Source organism: Orbicella faveolata, unplaced genomic scaffold, assembly GCF_042242905.1.
Source record: "Orbicella faveolata isolate gen_17 unplaced genomic scaffold, um_ofav_v1 contig_36, whole genome shotgun sequence".
Lineage (NCBI taxonomy): Eukaryota > Metazoa > Cnidaria > Anthozoa > Scleractinia > Merulinidae > Orbicella > Orbicella faveolata.
The window spans coordinates 17,080,964-17,099,477 of NW_028301565.1; the positions used below are offsets into that span (position 1 = coordinate 17,080,964).

General features: G+C 39.3%; 3 protein-coding genes across 3 annotated transcripts in view; 1 reads left to right on the plus strand and 2 right to left on the minus strand.

The window, feature by feature from the left end:
* The window catches only part of LOC110059423 (melanocyte-stimulating hormone receptor-like), a 48,887-nt gene extending 37,620 nt beyond the window's left edge, over nucleotides 1-11,267 (minus strand). Inside the window, exons 1-2 of the mRNA XM_089275226.1 lie at nucleotides 11,178-11,267; nucleotides 140-237 (exon numbers count right to left, since the gene is read on the minus strand). The gene's annotated coding sequence lies outside the window, so the exon portion shown is untranslated. The remainder of the gene's footprint in view (nucleotides 1-139; nucleotides 238-11,177) is intronic.
* Nucleotides 1-18,514, minus strand: part of LOC110059432 (uncharacterized) — a 439,844-nt gene that overhangs the window by 46,942 nt on the left and 374,388 nt on the right. The window lies entirely within an intron of this gene.
* LOC110059440 (uncharacterized) lies at nucleotides 1,424-18,071 on the plus strand. The gene is made up of 7 exons (XM_089275224.1): nucleotides 1,424-1,585; nucleotides 4,558-8,366; nucleotides 8,964-9,713; nucleotides 10,721-10,897; nucleotides 11,205-11,357; nucleotides 16,079-16,207; nucleotides 16,993-18,071. Exons 2-7 carry the CDS (start codon nucleotides 4,584-4,586, stop codon nucleotides 17,245-17,247), a joined length of 5,247 nt encoding a protein of 1,748 aa, XP_089131350.1. The 5' UTR covers nucleotides 1,424-1,585; nucleotides 4,558-4,583; the 3' UTR covers nucleotides 17,248-18,071.

Below are 18,514 nucleotides of genomic sequence, written 5' to 3' on the forward strand. Positions count from 1 at the left end.
ATAGTTGCAAGCCTGAAGTGTTTAAATTAGTCATCTCTTTTCTCCAGTATCAGAGCTTATCGCCTAGACTCTTACTCTAAACTCAAATTTTAACACTTCTTTTTTTATCACCATACAATCTTTGTACGTGTAATGTTACCTTTGAGAAGTTGGATGTACATCAAAACAACGTCATCTAGTTCAATTTCTTTATTCTCTTCACTAAGAATGTAAGGAGAAGGAGGCGATTGGCCACCACTGTGAAATAAAAAATTGATCAATTACATAAACTAATCATTATGAAGAAGAGCACTTTATTAAACCATCACAAAAGAACGTTCACTCTAAGTGGTTACGCTGAGCCATTTACATGGTCGATACAGAAACACAAGACGCTTTGTAGGGAAACTCCCCAGGATAACAACTATTTTACAACGCCACCGAGAACAGAAATATAATAATCACTCAGGGACTTATAAATTTAAAGATATCACAAAGTAATATGTAACTAAGGGAGGCAAAAATGATAAAACATTTTTTCTGTTTGTTCGGATCTTACCAGTAATTTGGAAAACAAGCCGTTCGGATTCAATTTAAAATTTTTTGCATGCGTGTTTGAAAGATCGTGTATAAACTTGTGATAGCTTTGAATTAAGTACTGGCATTAACTGTGAAGTGAAGTTAGGGAGAACACGAAAAAAAGAAGGTGAACACGAGGTTCCTACAAGATCTTAGAAACTAGTATATGTATCAAAAGCATAATAAGAGAAGAAGGTAATAAGAAATACTAGAAAGTCAAAACAGAATTAAAGATGCACACTATTTTCCCGGATTATTTGTTGGCACACGACCGACACCATCAGGGAAACAACAGGTCAAGAAATAACGTTCTGATTGTCACTTTTTCTGGTATTTTCAACTATGGGTTTCCGTTTGGATCTCATAACTGGGCATAAACTTTTAAGCTTTTACTTTCACGACGGATTAGTTTTTGCGAGACCTTGGAGTGGATTCCAAGATTACATCTATGATAATTTATGTCCAGAAAAACGCACTAAACATTTTCAGCTGCTTTCGAACCAAGAATAATGCAAGTTTTGGGCACTTAATTTAGTCATTGTAACATGTAAGATCTATACGGGTAAGTTTGTGAGGTCTTTTCCAGCATATCAATAATATTTTCGGGGACATATGATTCCCTGCGAAATATCAACAGTTTAGTACTGCTAGTTGTACAGGAAAATTGAAACCTTGAAATGTCAGGATTGCCTCCAACAGTAAGTTGCATTTTTGGATGTCTTCCAAGGCCATTTATCCCTTAACAATCATGAATTCGATCCAAAACTGTTTTGCTCGATGAAGCTGAACAAAAATATTCACGAACTACGTCGGGTTTTCAACAAGCCAATAAGATTTGTCTGCTACTTGCCACCTGCCAATGAACAGATATCGAGTCAATAAAGGAAAATATCGCATATAAAATATCTAAAGCATATGTACTTAAATATTGTCTTTGCAAATTGGTCTCAGCTTTCAAGTCGACCAAGAAAGAAGCGCAGTTTACAGGAAAATCTTACGAAGCCTTCCTAAGGGGCAAGACGTCCAGGTGAGTCGGGAAAGAAAAGTTAAAATGGCGTCCTTGGAATTCCAAATGCCGTCGCTTTAGCGAATTGTAATTTTACAGGCGCATTGTTGAGTCGAATTAAGACGGCAGTGGGTCTAAGTTTACCCTCCAGATTACAAAGAATGCATGAGCTCAGTTCAGCTTAAAAAAACATTCAATAAGCTACATTATCGGTGTTTGGTATTTCTGTCGATCTAACCGTACGCAGAATGATAAGTGAAAGAGATTTATTCACATTGAGCTATTTTTTTGAAACAGTTGGGCTTCTGTGCGAAGGTATATTAGACAGACTGAGAACAAAAAAGAAAGTGTAAACGTTTTTACACACAACAATGAACCAGCACACCGAGGGAAGCCTACACTATCTGAGTATGTAAAACAACACCAAGTACTTTTAATTTTTCTCAAGTTTTTTCACTAATGACAGTTTCGAGGTGAGTAATATTTCGATAAAAGCGTTCTGGTCCACTCTATTACAATTTTATTTTCTCGATAAAGGGATAAATTTCCGGGCTTGAAAATCTTGACACCTTCAAGTTTTGTTTGGAATAGCATGCTGGCCGCTAAACCATCAACAGACGCTGTGGTCACCGGCGACGCCAATGCATAAGGCATTTCTGTTGAACACTAAACTGCCCAGACACACCATTCACTGCCAGTTGTGACACATAGTGCATGCTCTGGGAAAATTACATTTTAAAGTTTTTTACATCCGTTTTAAGCTTTTACACCCTTTTTAAATGCTCATGAACACTGATCGCCAAAGGGGCAATATAATTATCAAGTTTGAATTGATATGTTTAAATTCAGCGATAGTACAAGAAAGCGCAAGGCGAGGAATTTCTTTCAATGTCACCCGTCAGCAAGTTAGCTCGTCGACATACTTGAAGTACGGCATACACATTGAGGAATGTTGCTGACCAGGAAAGCAAAGTTGAGGGCTCAACAAATTCCCGACTCTGACCTGGCTTTTCAGTCAAACAAAAAGAATATGAGTAGATGTTACTCGACACAGTTACGTCCCTCACATCAGCAAATCGTTGTCCAGGAATATCAAGCTTAAGTTTATACAGTGTGGATAGAAGCTAACTGTGACGACACAATTTGCTAAAATTATACATTTGACATCAGATTTGGACCCGTTACACACTGATAGAAAACAAAAACTTCATCTGGTCTGATCCCTACTATTGGTCACTACTAAATTACTCTGAACCATCTCAAAAGATCTGGTGTAGAAAAAATCCCTTCATCAAAAAAGCTAATATTTAACAGACAAAATTCTTACTGAAAAAAGTATGATATGAGATTCTCAACGATGAGGTCGAAAAACGAATTTCATATCACAGAAGGCAACATAGAGAATGGTATGCCTGTAATAAGGAAAACGAAAACGATTGATTCATTAGCAAACTTGTAAACTTGTAATATGTAAAAAAAGGGCGCACTACACATCAAGCAAAATCAGTGCTTACCGAGAAAAGAGTTACTGCCTTTTGAACTGCTTTCGGATGGCGGACGAAACCTGACTATCTCTTTGAATCTCACTGTTTCCAATTTCATTGCAAATTTATTCTAAGAAACAAGCAGTTAATTCAAACAGTTTTGTTGCGTCGCCGAGGGATCAACATTTCGAAGCGTCAAGCGAAGGTAATGATAGTAGGTCAAGTAAGAAATCAAAGAACAAACTAAACCTCAAAACAATCTCACCTTTTATGGGTGCTTAAAACGCCATCGCGGTTGTCTAGCAGTCCTCGTCATAGACCGTACAATCACAACTGGCTAGATCTGGAGAGGCGATGTTCAACACGCGATATTGTTTGTAACTGTCCAATATACAAAATTAATATTTTATTTCGATGGAAAAACAAACCCAGTAGGCTCTCCAAAGGTGCATGACAAAAATTTTCAAGGCTTAATGAAACGCCGTATATCTAAATTGACAATTAAAAATCTCAATTTTGCTCTCGTTTTATTATATTAAATTTGCGTGGGCTACAGATCTCTGCACGTTTCGCGTCTCTAACAAAAATGGAACTTGGAAGACAATTTCCTTGTTATGGTCATAAACCTTAACCAAAGGAAAATACCATCTGCACAATACCACACTGGTATCTCTATTGTAGACTGACGCGCCGAGTTATTCTGGCCTTTTGTCGCTGCTCACTTACCTTATAGCACGCGTTCTCATTAAATGTTTAATTTTCATCAAATTTGGAATAAAGTAGTGATAATTAAATATTCAAATTTCATGGAAACGATGCGATTTCCGCACAAGGAGAAGGCTAGTATAGCCGTCTGAAATTCGTTCCAGTTAAATAAGTGGTATTTAAAATAAACGAGGTAATTTTTTGAATTTCTGCTATTTTTTACTTTTTTTGTGAAAATGTGATAAACCTGAACTAAGCAAAACTTAATAAAAGATATGAAATTAAGGGGACAATAATTTGTGAATTAGACATGTCAAAACAGCGCCGTACATGAATAACTGTCGTATTCAGAAATATGGCATGTTGTTATTAACTCGCCAGTGATGTTTACAACTTCAAACTCTTAAAATCTGTAAAGAAAGAACATAGATAAGCATAAACGAGGCAAATGTTTTTCATTTTGGCTCAGCGTGAAACTAGTTACTTTAATGCAGATTATTTCGTTTCCACAGTAACCGCACAGCCTCTTAGTAACGATACGCAAACGACAAAAACGTGAAGAAAATTTCCATAGCGCTTGAGTAGTGCCAGTTCTTGAGATGTGTGGCAAGGTCCACAAACACGTCCAATAAACAATATCATGCCCCCAAATATGGTAATTCGGAGTTTAAACAGCTGACTTAATTGATCATATCGCTCCAGATCTAAATCCGTGCGCAGAATACGAAACATTTAACACAGTGGTATACATGTAGTATCAATGCGACCGAATATTAGACGTTTATTTTTTGTATATATTTATAGATGCTGTGTGGTAAAAGACAAGTAGAATGGAAAATTCAAGTTTCACTGTAGAAAACGTGGAGACTCAGCTAAACACGCAGGTCGAGGGCCAAGAAAATCACTCGGAGGAAAATTATCGACAGGAAATAGAGGACATTGTGAGAGGATTTATCATTGAGAAAGATATCTTGGCTCAGACGCACGAGGAGGAAATAAATCGCATGAAAAGACGATTTGATTTGGAAAGAAAACAGCTACTAAAGCAACTCGAAATGGACAAGGAGCAAATGATCGAAGCTTCAAGAATAACCGACACTGTAGCGAACACCGAAGTTAGTTTTGCCGTCTCGGATACATTTGCTTCCGATGCTGGTCGACTTCATTCATTTTCCGAGAGTTCTGCAGATGTTCAGCGGTCGAGTAGCTTCCAACGAAGGTCGAATGGCGATCATGATATCGATGAAGTGGATTCAAATTTGATACGCGAAATTGCCGAGGTTTATTTACGAATAAACAACGGCACGCTGACCGGTCAAATGCGCCCGGAATTGGACCTGGAGGATAAATATGAGAGAGAGAGGGAAGTGCTTGAAAGGTCATTCCAGTTGGAGAAACGCGAGCTAAAACGCAAGCTTGAGGAAGATTGCCATCACAGGCTGGAACAAGAAAGAATAAAATACGAGGGGAACATGGCCGAGATGAAGACGACGATTTCCGAGCTACAATGGCAGAAGAGAGAAGCGGAAAACCGACTGAGACATGAAAAGGAGAAGTGGGAGATGAATGTTGAAAGGGATAAAAATGACACAGAGAAAAGGCACTTGCAGTTACTCCACGACACAAGGCGAAAGTTAGAAGAAAAGCACAGCAACGAGCTTGAAAAACAAAGGGAACGATACGAAGAGAACATTTCAGACCTGCAGACGGATATTTCGAAGTTAACGCTGCAGTTGAAGGAGCTAAACGAGAATTTAAATCAAGAGAAAGAGATAATAATGACAAAGTTTGAGAGAGAGATTAAGGAGATGGAGCAGGCGTTCTTAGAGCAGAGAAATTCACTGAAAGCTAACTTCGAAGCAGAGTTCATGATGCGTATTGAAAATGAAACTTCGCTTCTTAAAACTGTCAACATAAAGCTAAAGGAGGACTTGGAAATCATGGAAAAGGAAAAGAAAGACGTGGAGAGAAGAGGCAAAGAAGAAAGAAGAAAGCTTGAAGAACGATTTGAAGAGGAGATATCGGAGATGGAGCGGAGGCAGTCGGAAGAGAAACGCGCGTTGAAACTGAAGCTTGAAGAGAGATATCAGCTTGGACTTGCAAGAGAAAAGGGAGGGCTAGAGGAAACGATTCAAGAGCTGAGCGAGGAAATGACGCTTCTAAAACAAGAAAACTCACAGATGGAAATCACATTTGCTGAGAGGAGGGAAGAACTTCTCAGGCAACTGGATATGGAGACAGAAGACATGAGAAGAAAGATTATCGGTGAAAGAGAAGAGATTCGAATTCGAGTAGAAAACGAGTTAGCACAAAAGTTCATGATTGAAAAGACGACCAAAGACGATGCCTTCCGACATCACGAAAGAGACGCGCTGATACTCAAGGGTAAATGCGACGACCTTGAACTGAAGATGTCGGTATTGACACAAGAGCGAGAGATGCTGATTAGAGAGCGAGCCAAGCTAGAGGAGAATTTAAGGAGCAAGGAGACGCGTTTGAAGGAGATGAACGACGGCAGGATTTCGTCAGGAGCAGGGCAAGATCTGAGCGCTAAATTGAAGGAAACAATCCGTGAAAAAGATAACGAACTTGCAACCGTCAAGTTTGAAAATCAACAACATGAGCTGAGTTTGTCGGCAATGAGGCGCGAAAAAAGCGACTTGGAGGACGAGATAGCGAGTTTGAAGCGACGGTTGTCCAACTCGACGGGACAGTTTGGCATGAAATTCGGAAGCAACGATAGTGAATTAGCATCCATGCAAGAAAATGTGAGAAGAAAGGACGGCGAGGTGAGCACCCTGCAGCGGGAAAAGCACGATCTTGAGAGTCGGCTGTCGTCAATACAACGCAAAAATGACGAGTTAGAGGATGAACTGGCAACACTGAGACGAAAAAAACTAGAAGTCGAGGATGAAATATCTGCCTTGAAACGAGACAAGTCTGATTCCGATAATCAAGTAGCATCGTTGAAAAGGGACAAAGCGGAACTTGAAGAACTTATTGCCAATTTAAAAAGAAAACAAAGTGATTTAGAAGATTCCATGGCCGTTATGAAAAGGGGAAAAGTTGAACTCGAACACGAGATTGCCATTCTCAAACGGCATAACTCGACAATGGAAATTGAGGTTCACAGGCAGTTCAACGATCAACACGAGAAATCCCGCAATGTCTATAACGAACACGAAGACGTCTCGCACGACAACGTGACTTCACGCGTCACGCACGAGAACATCGCTCCAAGCGCCACGAGAGAGGTTTATTACCAATCGCAGGACAGTTCTGTTTTCAATGAAGGAGTACGTGGCTCTGATCATAAAAGAGATGCCAAAGAATGGCAAAGAATGGTATCGGACTTGACAAGACAAAGAAATGACTTAGAGAGCGCTATTAGAAGATTAAGCGAAGAAAAATCAGACCTAGAGAAAGATTTAAGCGTACAGCTGGAATACCGTCGAAAGGTACTGAGTCAAGAGAAAGAGGGCGTGTTACAAGACAAACAAAATGACGAAGACAGGTGGGTTCTACAGAGAAAAAAAGATGACCTAGAGAGGAGAATAGCCTCTTTAAAGGAAGAGCAGGCTGACCTAGAGAGTGAGGTGTCCCAGTATCACAGAGAAGTGACAAGCTTGGAAGCGAGACTAAGCGAGTTAAACGATGAAAGCGCTAGTTTAGAACAGGAGATCAAGGCCTTGAAGTACGAAAAACTAAGTGTTGTAAAAACGATTGAAAATGTCACGAATGAAAAACGAGAGGTGGGTGGCAATAGAAAACTGCAGTCAGGCATTCCTCTACGAAAGGTTGATAAACCCCAGTTTGACAACAGTATGGCTAAGCAAATTGCTGATCTGCAACAAGAGAGGGACACACTAAACAAGCAACTCGTAGACCTTCAAACAGAAAACTCCACGAAGAATGTTCACTTCTCTAAAGAGTATACGCAGAATGACGAGAAGGAAATTTCGGAGCTGAAGACGATTCGTAAAGAACTCGAGAGGGCCATCACGATTCTCAGAAGGAACAAAACAGAAGTGGAAGCCGAGATCACGATCGTACAAGAAACTGCAAGACAAGAAGAAAGCGATCTCGACAAGCTACGAAAAGAGAGACTCGATCTTGAGCTGCAGATCACAGCATTGCAAAGTCAAAATACGAGACTGGAAGCTGAAGGGTCCGTGATGAAAGACGAGCGACACAGAGACGAGAACGAAGTCGATAGGCTTAGAAGAGAAAAGGCCGATTTAGAAAAAGATGTGTTTGGTTTGCAGAGCCAGCAGCGTATACTACAGACGGATACTTCCATGGGTGACGAGGCTTGGAGAAAGAAAACCAGCGCTACTATTGGCCTGGAGAAAAATGTCCAGGACATAATAAAACAACTGGAAACCTTAACAAGTCAAAAAGAAGTTTTACAGTCCGAGACAATGACAGTCCAAATGCTAAAAGATAGGGTTGAGACAGAAGTACAAGAGCTACGTCAAGAAAAGACCGAAATCGAGATCCAGCTGTCCAGGTTAAAGATGGAATATCAAGAACAAAGTCAAGGTCATATACTAGACACAGCAGCTGGGGAAGTTGACTGGCGATTTGAGACCAATGAAACATTACGTGTGCAGGTGAGCCAAGCTATATATAATACCCCGTTACTTATAGGAAATGTAACCTGTCTAACTCAGCTTTTAAGACTTAATAATTTGATTTCTCCCTCTTTTATATCGATAAACGAATCTTACATTGCAAAGTAAGAAGGCAAAACATTTGTATAGGCATCTGAATTTGGTTTCGAAGGACAGGTGTCTCAATAAGAAAACCGCTGCACTGGTTCAAGACTGGTAACAGAAACGAGACATTCTATGAAAACCACATCTAGTTACTTTGTAGTAAACTTTAACATTTTTCATTACAGAGTTTTGTTTACGCAAATATCAGGATCGATCATAAACCAAGACTGACTGACAGGAACGCTATCCTAACCTTTCGGACTCTCCCATGCAATAAAATGTCAAAATGGCCTGTCAAAATATGTAAAAGTATATACACATGTACTGAAATTGAAGAAAATTAAAGTAACCAAGGAGGTTAGTTGAGATTATGAAAGAAAAAAGAAAGAGAAAGAGTAGACATTTTAAAAGAAATGCCTTTCATGACAGGTCCCAAACTTCATTTACAGAAACAAACCAAATGCTATTACGTTTCCCGTCTATCATTTTTAGGAAGAACTGGATGAGCTACAAAGGCAGAAACAAGATCTACAGTCAGAGGTATTGAGGATTCAAACGCTAAAGAATAACGAAGAAGATGAACTACAAAAGCTTCGACAGAAGAAGTCAGAAATGGAAATCTACATTTACGATTTGCAAACTAAAATAGGGCGTCTTGAAATGAATGGACAGCCTACTGAACAAGAACCACACGAACTGAGAAATGCCACAGATGGCACATCTTTGACAGATGATCATGGCAAGTCAGAAGTTTCCAGACTTTCCAGCGACTTAAACAGAAGAGGAGAGATTGAAACTCTGCAAGATTACCGCTCCTCACAGTCACTTCTTCAAACCTCCCATTCTTTCTCCAGAAGCTATAATGTCACTTCTTACAACTCTGAAACATCAATCAGTAATTCCCACGTCCACACTCATTCCCCACAGCAGAGTGTTTCCTCCGAAACTCTCGCAACAAATCCGCTGAGGAGCTCGTCGTTTTACGATGACTGCCTTAAGGCGGACAATAACCTGATGTCCTTGAAAAGAGAGAGGGACGAAATCGAGAGTCAAATCTGCGACATGAAGAACCAACTAACAATCCTGCAGACGGAAGTGACGGGTCTGGAGAACAGGAAAACCATTCTGGAAACAACGCATCTGAACTATGCTACAGACAATTTGAGAGCAGGGTCGGTAAATGGACATGGGGTTAGCGTCGACACTGATCTTGATTACAATATCACTAGAGCCATCACAGGGGTAACCATTCAATTTTACTACCCTTGTTAAAAAATACTCAGTTAGAAAGGTAACTCTTAAATACTTTTCTCAGTTGGAGCACACTCTTTTTTCCAGCCAAGGCTGAATATTCTATTTTTCTGCCGATTTTAGGCTGAAAATATTCTTGTGAATATTCTTATATTATAGCGTATGCCATTTCTGTTTTCGAATGTTTTGGTGTCTGGATGGTGTTACAGGAATTTTGGCGCCAGCCTGCTGGCATTATTAAAGCCTGATATGACACACTAATGTTATTAGCATCGAACAAACAGCAAGCGCTGTTTTTGTTGTTTTTTGGCTAGTTTTGCCGTTTAGAGAAAAGAAGAATTTTATACGGTTTAGTTAAAAACATAATTGTATTGTGTTTTATGCAAATATTAAACACAAAATTATAGTCTTTTCAAAATCTCACCCTTGGGTTTATTCTTAAAATATTCTTAAAATTTCGCAAATTTCAGCCTCGATATTCTTATAAAATATATCCTTATAAGAGAAAACGAGTGTATTGAGCCTACAGTCGCTAAGCAACTCTAAATTGCTGATGTATCTCGATGACGTCACGGTTGCGTGAGTATTCGCGCGTAAATCACGTAACAACACTTGAAAAGTCCTGGAGTCACCCCACAAATCCAAACAGCACGCCGGCCAAAATTGATTGTTCCTTAATGAACAAGGAAGTGATGAGAAAGAATTACTGAACTGCTTTACAATAATAACTACTGCAGTTGGTTGCGAGGTAAATGACTAATGTTTTGGGAGTTTGTTTATTTGTCTTGTTTTGAAGAAACCAAGTCCCTTGGAGAGGAACTGTGTCCTCTATAGAAAGAGAATTCAAATCATTTTTGCGAGGATCTAATCTCTTTTCATGACCGAAATTATCACAAGTGAACACAGTACACATGGTATTGTTGTAAGACAACAGATTCACTAGAATCAGATTACACATAATAAAAACTGTGTACAAAGTAACTTATTCTTTATGACAGGAAAAGAAAGAAATCTTAATTCAAGAATATGAAGATCAAATCCGAGAATTGAGGCAACAGAAGCTTGAATTAGAACAGAAAGTGAGTCTTCTGGAGTGGCAGCTTGAAAACATGAAGCAGAAGTTGGAGCTTCAAGAGATAAGCCACCGACGAAAAATAAGCACTTTGAATGAGAAAGTAAGTGATCTTGACAAAACTTCAAATTTAGAAATCTGACAATCAATTTAGAGAATTCATATTTTGAGTTTAGGAATATCATGCAGAATAATTCCTTTTTTCACAGTGAATCTATATTTTACAGGCTACTTTTCTATCAGTTAAAATAACTCAAACATCGCCCTTTTGCCTAAAAAAAAGTGGTTAGGTCTGTGGCACTGGAAAGAAAAAACATTATATAAGGGAATAGTGTTCAAGTTTTCAACTTCATCCCTGAATATAGCAAACAAACATCTCTTACCTCTCAAAAATGTTTATCTTGCCTCAGAATCAGTCATACAATGGATACCACAGCACCAGACAGGAAGAAATCCTCCAAGTGTTCTACCAGAGACTCTCCTATTTTCTGATGACAGGTGAACATAGCAACAAGGAAATCATGGAAGAAATCGAGAGGCAAATTTCAGATCTAAAACAGAAGGTAAAACATCGCCATAACTGTAGTTACAATAATTTATAATATTACAGCTGCTCACAGAGACGTTTTTCAACTTGTAAATAGTCCGTTGTTTTTGTTGTTGTTGTTTTTAATAAATTGCAGTTGAAGGAGACAGGAAAATCAGGGATGTGTGCCAGATCAGTTAAAAGATAATAAGTGGGTTAAGATTTGTGACTAATCATGAAAACAGACTGAGAGACTTGAGAACTTTCAAAACACCACAAGTTAAGTACATGTTAAAGGCAAAAATTGCGTGCAGGTTGCTCTACTCACGTATAATTTGTAGGAACTGAAGCCAAAGCACACAAAACTAATAATGGTACATCAAATTCTGCTAGTCCCCACTGTCTAAGGTGCATGTATCAAAGGCCACATGCTGTTATCCATATTCTAAAGAGACATTGGGAATAAAAAGTAGATAAACAAATAAGAATAAAACTGTCAGAATAATTAAGAAAAGTGATTGCTGAGATGCTTCATTGGAGGTCTGGGTTCAAACCTGCTCCCAAGGTCCTACTTTCAGAAAAGAATCCCATATAATAAAGTGACAGAGGTGATTTCCATACCCTCTAGGGGTTTACTTCATAGCCAACCTCATACCGACAGCTTTTCCCTTGAAATTTAGATGGGGACAAATTTCAAGAGAAAAGCGCTGGAAACAAGGTTGTTTCAAAGCTTGATGAAAGTATGGTTTTCAACTTCTTTTAGGATTATCCTGAAAATGTTTTAGAGTATCGTGCCAAATTAACAAAGAAGATTATTCCAGTGATCCCCCAGTCAGGGTTGAGACAAAATGCTGATCCTGGTACGTGGACCACCCTAAATAGGCCTATAACATTTGCATTATCAGAGTTGGACTGGAACTAGCTTGTAATGGAGGCTCACGTAGGGAAATATTACTAAAAAACATTAGTGTCATTTGCATATGACAAGACTCCCTGCCTTAGCCCCATTCGCCCCTACTTCTAATCCAATATTGAGAGTATGAAAATAGTCTATTGAAAAATACTACTCAAATCCAGAATTTAATGAAGATATCCAAGCTAAGGATTTCACTAATGGCTGGGTACCAGCCGAAGTGAGCAACTGTGAGGATGATTTTGCCTGTCTATATTGACCATCTGGAGGAAATTTCTTCTTATAAAGAACTTCAGTCAAGCCAAGTGAAGTGTACCCCTCAAGATTACAGTAATGAATTGATTATTTGAATATTGACTCCGCTAGTCGTTTCAAGAATGCAATAATGAATTGACTATTTGAATTTTGAACCCGCTAGTCATTTCAAAAATCAATATTAAAATGACTTTTTTGAACATTAAACCCATTAGTCATATTCTCGGAATGACTAGTGGGTTCAATTTTCCAATAAACAATTTATTATTGCATTCTTGAAACAACTTGAGGCGCGGTGGCCTCATGGTTAGTGCGCTCGTCTCTGGATCGAGCGGTCCGGGTTCGAGCCCTGGCCGGGGACATTGTGTTGTGTTCTTGGGCAAGACACTTTACTCTCACAGTGCCTCTCTCCACCCAGGTGTATAAATGGGTACCGGCAAACTTAATGCTGGGGGTAACCCTGCAATGGACTAGCATCCCATCCAGGGGGGAGTAGAAATACTCCTAGTCGCTTCATGCTACAGAAACTGGGATAAGCTCTGGCCTGATGGGCCACTTGGCTCATAAGCAGACTTTACCTACCTTGAAACGACTAGCGAGTTCATTATATTCATATAATCAATTCATTTATGTAATCTTGAGGGGTATGCTTCACTTGGTAAAATAATTTGCCTCCTTGGAAAACCAATTGCCTTCCTGCTGAAATTTTTAATGAAAGCCATGAGATATCATACAACTATTATCACCATCGCAAGCTAACCATAAAAATGGCTAACCAGAATTTCCTTAGGCTGACCAGAATTCCCCTCTGGCTGACTGGCCAGCATGAAAAGCGCTCTGGTTAGCCTGTTTCCAGTTAGCTCTCAATAATGGTAATGATGATGTGCTATATATCATTTAAAAAATTACACATTTGAGTTGTATTTCTACCTAAGGGGAGTCTCTTTGGATGGTCCATGGACTTAGGATCAGTGTTTTTGTACACATCCCCTTATTATGTTCATAAAGGCAACCCCACCCCTCACCCTAAGCATATAAAATATCTACAGTATCGTATATAGTGAGTCTATCAATGAAAGCAAGGATTGAGTTGACCATGAGGTCAAAACTTTGTCAACACAATAACAGAACAATTTACGTTTAAAATGTTGGAAGGTTTCCCTTAAAACAATATCAATTCTAGACTTGCTTTCCTTCATAAACCTGGATTAAAAAAATTAGCCTGAGTTAAGCTTAAAATTGCAAAGTAAACTTATAGACCTTATAGGCTTGTGTCATCCAATTCTCACTTGATTTTGAAATTACGAGCGTGATTTCAGACCTAAATAAACAACTTGCAGAAAGTTGAAATCGAGTGCATAAAGTTGAAATTAAATTGCACTCACCCTATGGGCTCATGCAAGATTTTTTGTCGTTGAAAAATTTACTTGTGCATGCTTATTATTTAATTCCAAATTGTACTCAAAATCATGTACTACCTTAATTTACAAATTACACTCCACTCAGTTCAACTACCATGATAAATCATCATGTAAATTATTCTCTGAAATATAATTAATATATACAAATGTGTCCACCAAAGCTACATTGTATTGCAGAACCGCCCAGAACCATTTTGCCCGATCTCAAAGTTGTACTGCTCGGAAAAAAGTTGATTTGCCTGGACCAAAAGTTAGTCTGTGGTTTTTTGTGTCGCTAGCTCCTTGAGTGGGCAAGATGAACTGAATCCTGCACTGTGATTGGCTACCCAAGCAAGCAAGATGACCTGCTGTGTTCTGGAAGGAAATAGTATTCTATTTCCACATAATAAATCCTTTATTGACCAAGCTTGTTTGGTCAAGAGAGCTGGATATTCTCCTTGTTCTTTTTTTGCATGTCTATGGAACTCGAGTCTGTCTTGGTCCATAAACACACAAAAAACAAGCTTGGCCAATATCCACCATCTTGACTGCACACTTAGTCAATAACCTATATAACTTGAACATAACAAACACTGTTGAGACCCTTCCTCATCTTACCAGCGAGATGGCCATTGAATACCATGCACGTTACCTGTAAACATCTAGCGCCACTTATAGAACAAGTCTAGCTTCTTTTCACCTTTTAACTTGAAAGGAATATTCTATGAAGTTATGAAGTTATGAAGTTTCACGATCAGTTCTGACCCTCCATGGTTGATAGTTTTCAATACTTGTCATATGCAACAATCGGCTTACTGTGCGTGCTTGATTTAATCGTTCAAGCCATGATGCATTTTTATTTGCTAGCAATCAGAGAAATACTAAACAAAACATTCCACATTATCTAAAGGAATTTGTGTGACACGTTTCACTTGCCTTTACACAAATAATGCAGTCTGATTTACATATGCCAATCTCTGATTTTATGTTGTATGTTGGTATTGTATGTATATTTTTAATGTGATTTGTAAGTTGTTTATCAAAGATCACCTTGGCACTATATTGAGGAAGGAAAGATGGAAAAAGAAACGTGTGTGCCAACTACCCCCTAATAATAAAAGTTAATAAAACTTCGGGCCAACTAACTTTTGGTCTGGTTCAACCCCAAGTAGGGGGGGGGGGAAGTACTCCCTTATATGGCCTATATGGGTATGTGCAGCCCCGACGGGTATGGTTTTACAGCAGTTTTGGCCATAAACAGGGTGTAAAATTTAGCCATTTTGGTGATATATAGGGTATGAGCTTTGAAAGGTAGTCATAAAATAGGTTTGTTTTTTTTAGAAGAATCTACTTTGTCACTATTACTGATAGGACCGATCAACAAAAGCTCTTCAGGATGCCTTTAACATCGGTCTGAACTAAGGAACTAGGTAAATGGCAGGTACTGATTCATGATCAAGTCACACATGTAAAGGGTATCAAAATTTTGGTCAGGTCATAAATAGAATGGGAGAAATCGCAGATTTTGTCTATAAAAAGGGTAAGGGTTTTGGGAAGCGGGCCGCACACCCCCAACCGATTTTTCTCGGAGCCAAATAACTATTGGTCCGGGCGAAACCACTTTTTATAGATCGGGTGAAAAGCTCTTCAGGTGAAACGACTGGTTACCCATTGTAAGCTACACAGCTGCTACTGATGTATAATTAAATTACGGCCATACCTTGAAACATTTTCGTAAGTGTGTCCCTTAGCCTTGTCCATCTTTTACGCGTGAGGTACGTTGGAAAACGTGCTTCAGAAGTATTTGCAGTCAGTTCACCAATCTTATTCATTTTTCCCTCATAATATAAACAGCAAAAGACGGACATGGGTTAAAGGCGATTCTTGTGGAAAAAAACAGTGGACATTTTACAGTCTTTCCACTTGAAAAGTGGGCACATTCACATGCGAAAACTTCCTTTGCTATGACCGCCATGTTGTTTTTGGCGCGAACATTTCTAAACTTCCCGGGCTAAGGTCAACCGGGAAAACCTGGTACCGAAACACGCACATCGGTGCCGGTGGTTTGCGTTTCGCGGTTCCCAATCACACGTTCCACGCGTTCCTGACACTGAAGTCGGGCATTTCGGCCAATATATAAGCAACTGTTCTTGGAGGAGAAATAAATGTATTTGTTTTCGGTGTTTGCAGGCAGAATTTGATTTCAAGAACACCAAAGAATTTGTGACCTCTCCCACCGTAAAGTTGGAAAAGGAGAAGTATTCTTCAGAAAGTGAAGCGAAGGTAGCTCGGGAGTATGCAAGCCAGTTGAGAGTACAGGTGAAATACCTATACCTTGTACAGGTTTTTATACCTTGTACAGGTTTTCTCGTCCCCAGAGGCCACGCTCCTTTTGGTCAGCCCCAAGAATCGCGCGATTCTTGGGGCTGACCAAAAGGAGCGTGGCCTCTGGGGACGAGAATGCAAGTCGCGACAATCACAAATGACGAGAGAGGATTTGTGATTATTATTGACCAATCAAAGTGATCGGGCGTGCCTCCACCAAAATATCCCTTAGCAACAAACGTTCCGACACTAAAAGGTTCTTTTTCCTTGGCTTTAGTTAAGGACAGGAGCCCACGGTGATGGGTTCCTGTTAAAAAACATCGTCTGAAATAATAGCAGTAGCCTCAGTAGAATAGTGCAAACATTTTACGGTTTGTCCATTTTTGGCCAGTTAGAATCCAGCAATATTTCCCTTGGTGACCCTTGGTGACCTCTGGTACAAGTTTAGGTAATGACTTCAGGAAGGGCTGTGGGAGTGAAACGGGAAGGCTTTTCAGGATCAGAATCGTTCCGGTGCGAGGTAGAATTCAAATAGGTTTTTTGTTTGGAGCGTGAAGACGGGTGGCTTATGAAAGACACATCTCTAAAATTAGTACCTTGAAAGGTCTTGAAAGACTGGTTTCATTGCCGCTTTTTGCTGGGATGGCACATTAAGGCGGTTCCTTATGTGGTTTTATTAAGAGGGGGGGGGGGGGGGGGCGTCTTGATGCAACGCGATCAAACAGAAGTTGGTTTCATCTTAATCTCGTACGATTTTTTTGTTTGTTTGTTTGCTTCAGATGGAAACTGCAGACAACCAGCTCAAAACGTGCGAGAAGATAATCCACCGGCTGTACGGCGAAAACACCGACCTTACGAAAGAAAACCTAAGTCTGGAAGGGAAACTTAAGTCGGCGTCCCGTTCACAGGACAAGCTTCAACGTAGAAAGGTCCTTCTTCAGAAACTAGTAGATAAACTGAGTGGTCACATAGGAAAGGATGTCCTGCAGCAGTCGTACTTGGTACTTGAGCTCGACAAAGACGTTTCTTTATAAGTATATTAATTAGTACTTTTAATAGCAAATGTATTATGCGCGAAAGGGCAAGCATTGAGCATACCCTCGCATGTTGCTTTGCCAACAATCCGTGATCCTTTTGGGTCCTTTGGTTGCAACTATGACCAAAAACGCGCCGTGCCTTCAAACTTTCGAGCAACTTTTAATAATAGATTTTGAAATTTTACAAAAGATCTTCTTTCTTATAAGAAATTGCAAAGTGTATGGCATGAGTCACATCTCCTAACAGCAAACTTGCAAAAATTTATCATCGTAATGGGAATCTTGCAAACAAACTTTTCGGAGTTGTCTTTTTTATATGTCAGTTTTTCCTTCTTGAAATGTTTTTGGGAAAAATTAGGAATATATGAGGTTTTTGTACTCTTAAGAATAAGGTGGTGTTAGTTACATTAAGTTTTTACAAGACTTAGTCAATTTGTTGAATCAGAGCTGAAATTTGTTGCTACTTTGGCATCCACATCAATAGTGAATGTGGCGTTAGTAGTTCAATCACCGTTAACAGGTTTACCTGTATTCTGCACGTTCAAGGTTTTTTTTATAATAAAAGGACAATTTCGTTTTACACATTTTTTGTGCAGGGACACCAAGCACAGTCACTGATACCGAATCGAAACAAAAATAATAACGTGAAAGTTCGTAACATAACTGTAAAAGTTTAAAATTGGTATTTTGATATTCAATGAGAGTTAATATGAAAACAGGTTTTTCCTGTAGTAAACGGGGCTTCTTAAACAGGGTTAGTTTGTAAGTAAAGGTACACTGTATGTAATGTTTGCTTCAGAAATAAAATATATTAGTCTGAAGAGTTTTGTTTGCTATTTACCACGAGTTATTTCACCTGGATTTCAAATTGCCTACCCAATGTGGCCTCTACATCAGGTGAACTTCCGTCGCGGAGATCGATTGCTGCACGGTTTATTCAAACTCTACCCCGACCAAACCACCCCTGGGCCTCCGAGGATGGGTTTCAACACACCATCATGGGAGCACAGGGGAAATGTCTTCCTGGTCAAGTTTCCAGCATTTCAGTCGAGACCAGGGTCTGGGACGAGGACACGATATAAAAAGCTACAGTCTGGCAGAGGGAATACTCCCATGTACATGTATGTGGCGACTTTATATCTCGAAACGAAATTTAGCACTCTGAATAGGTTTCTACATGTAACTATATATTAGAATTGGATTGGCTCATGAAAGTACTATTTTCGTGGTTTGGTACAGGGTAAGAGTTCCAAGGACTCTATAT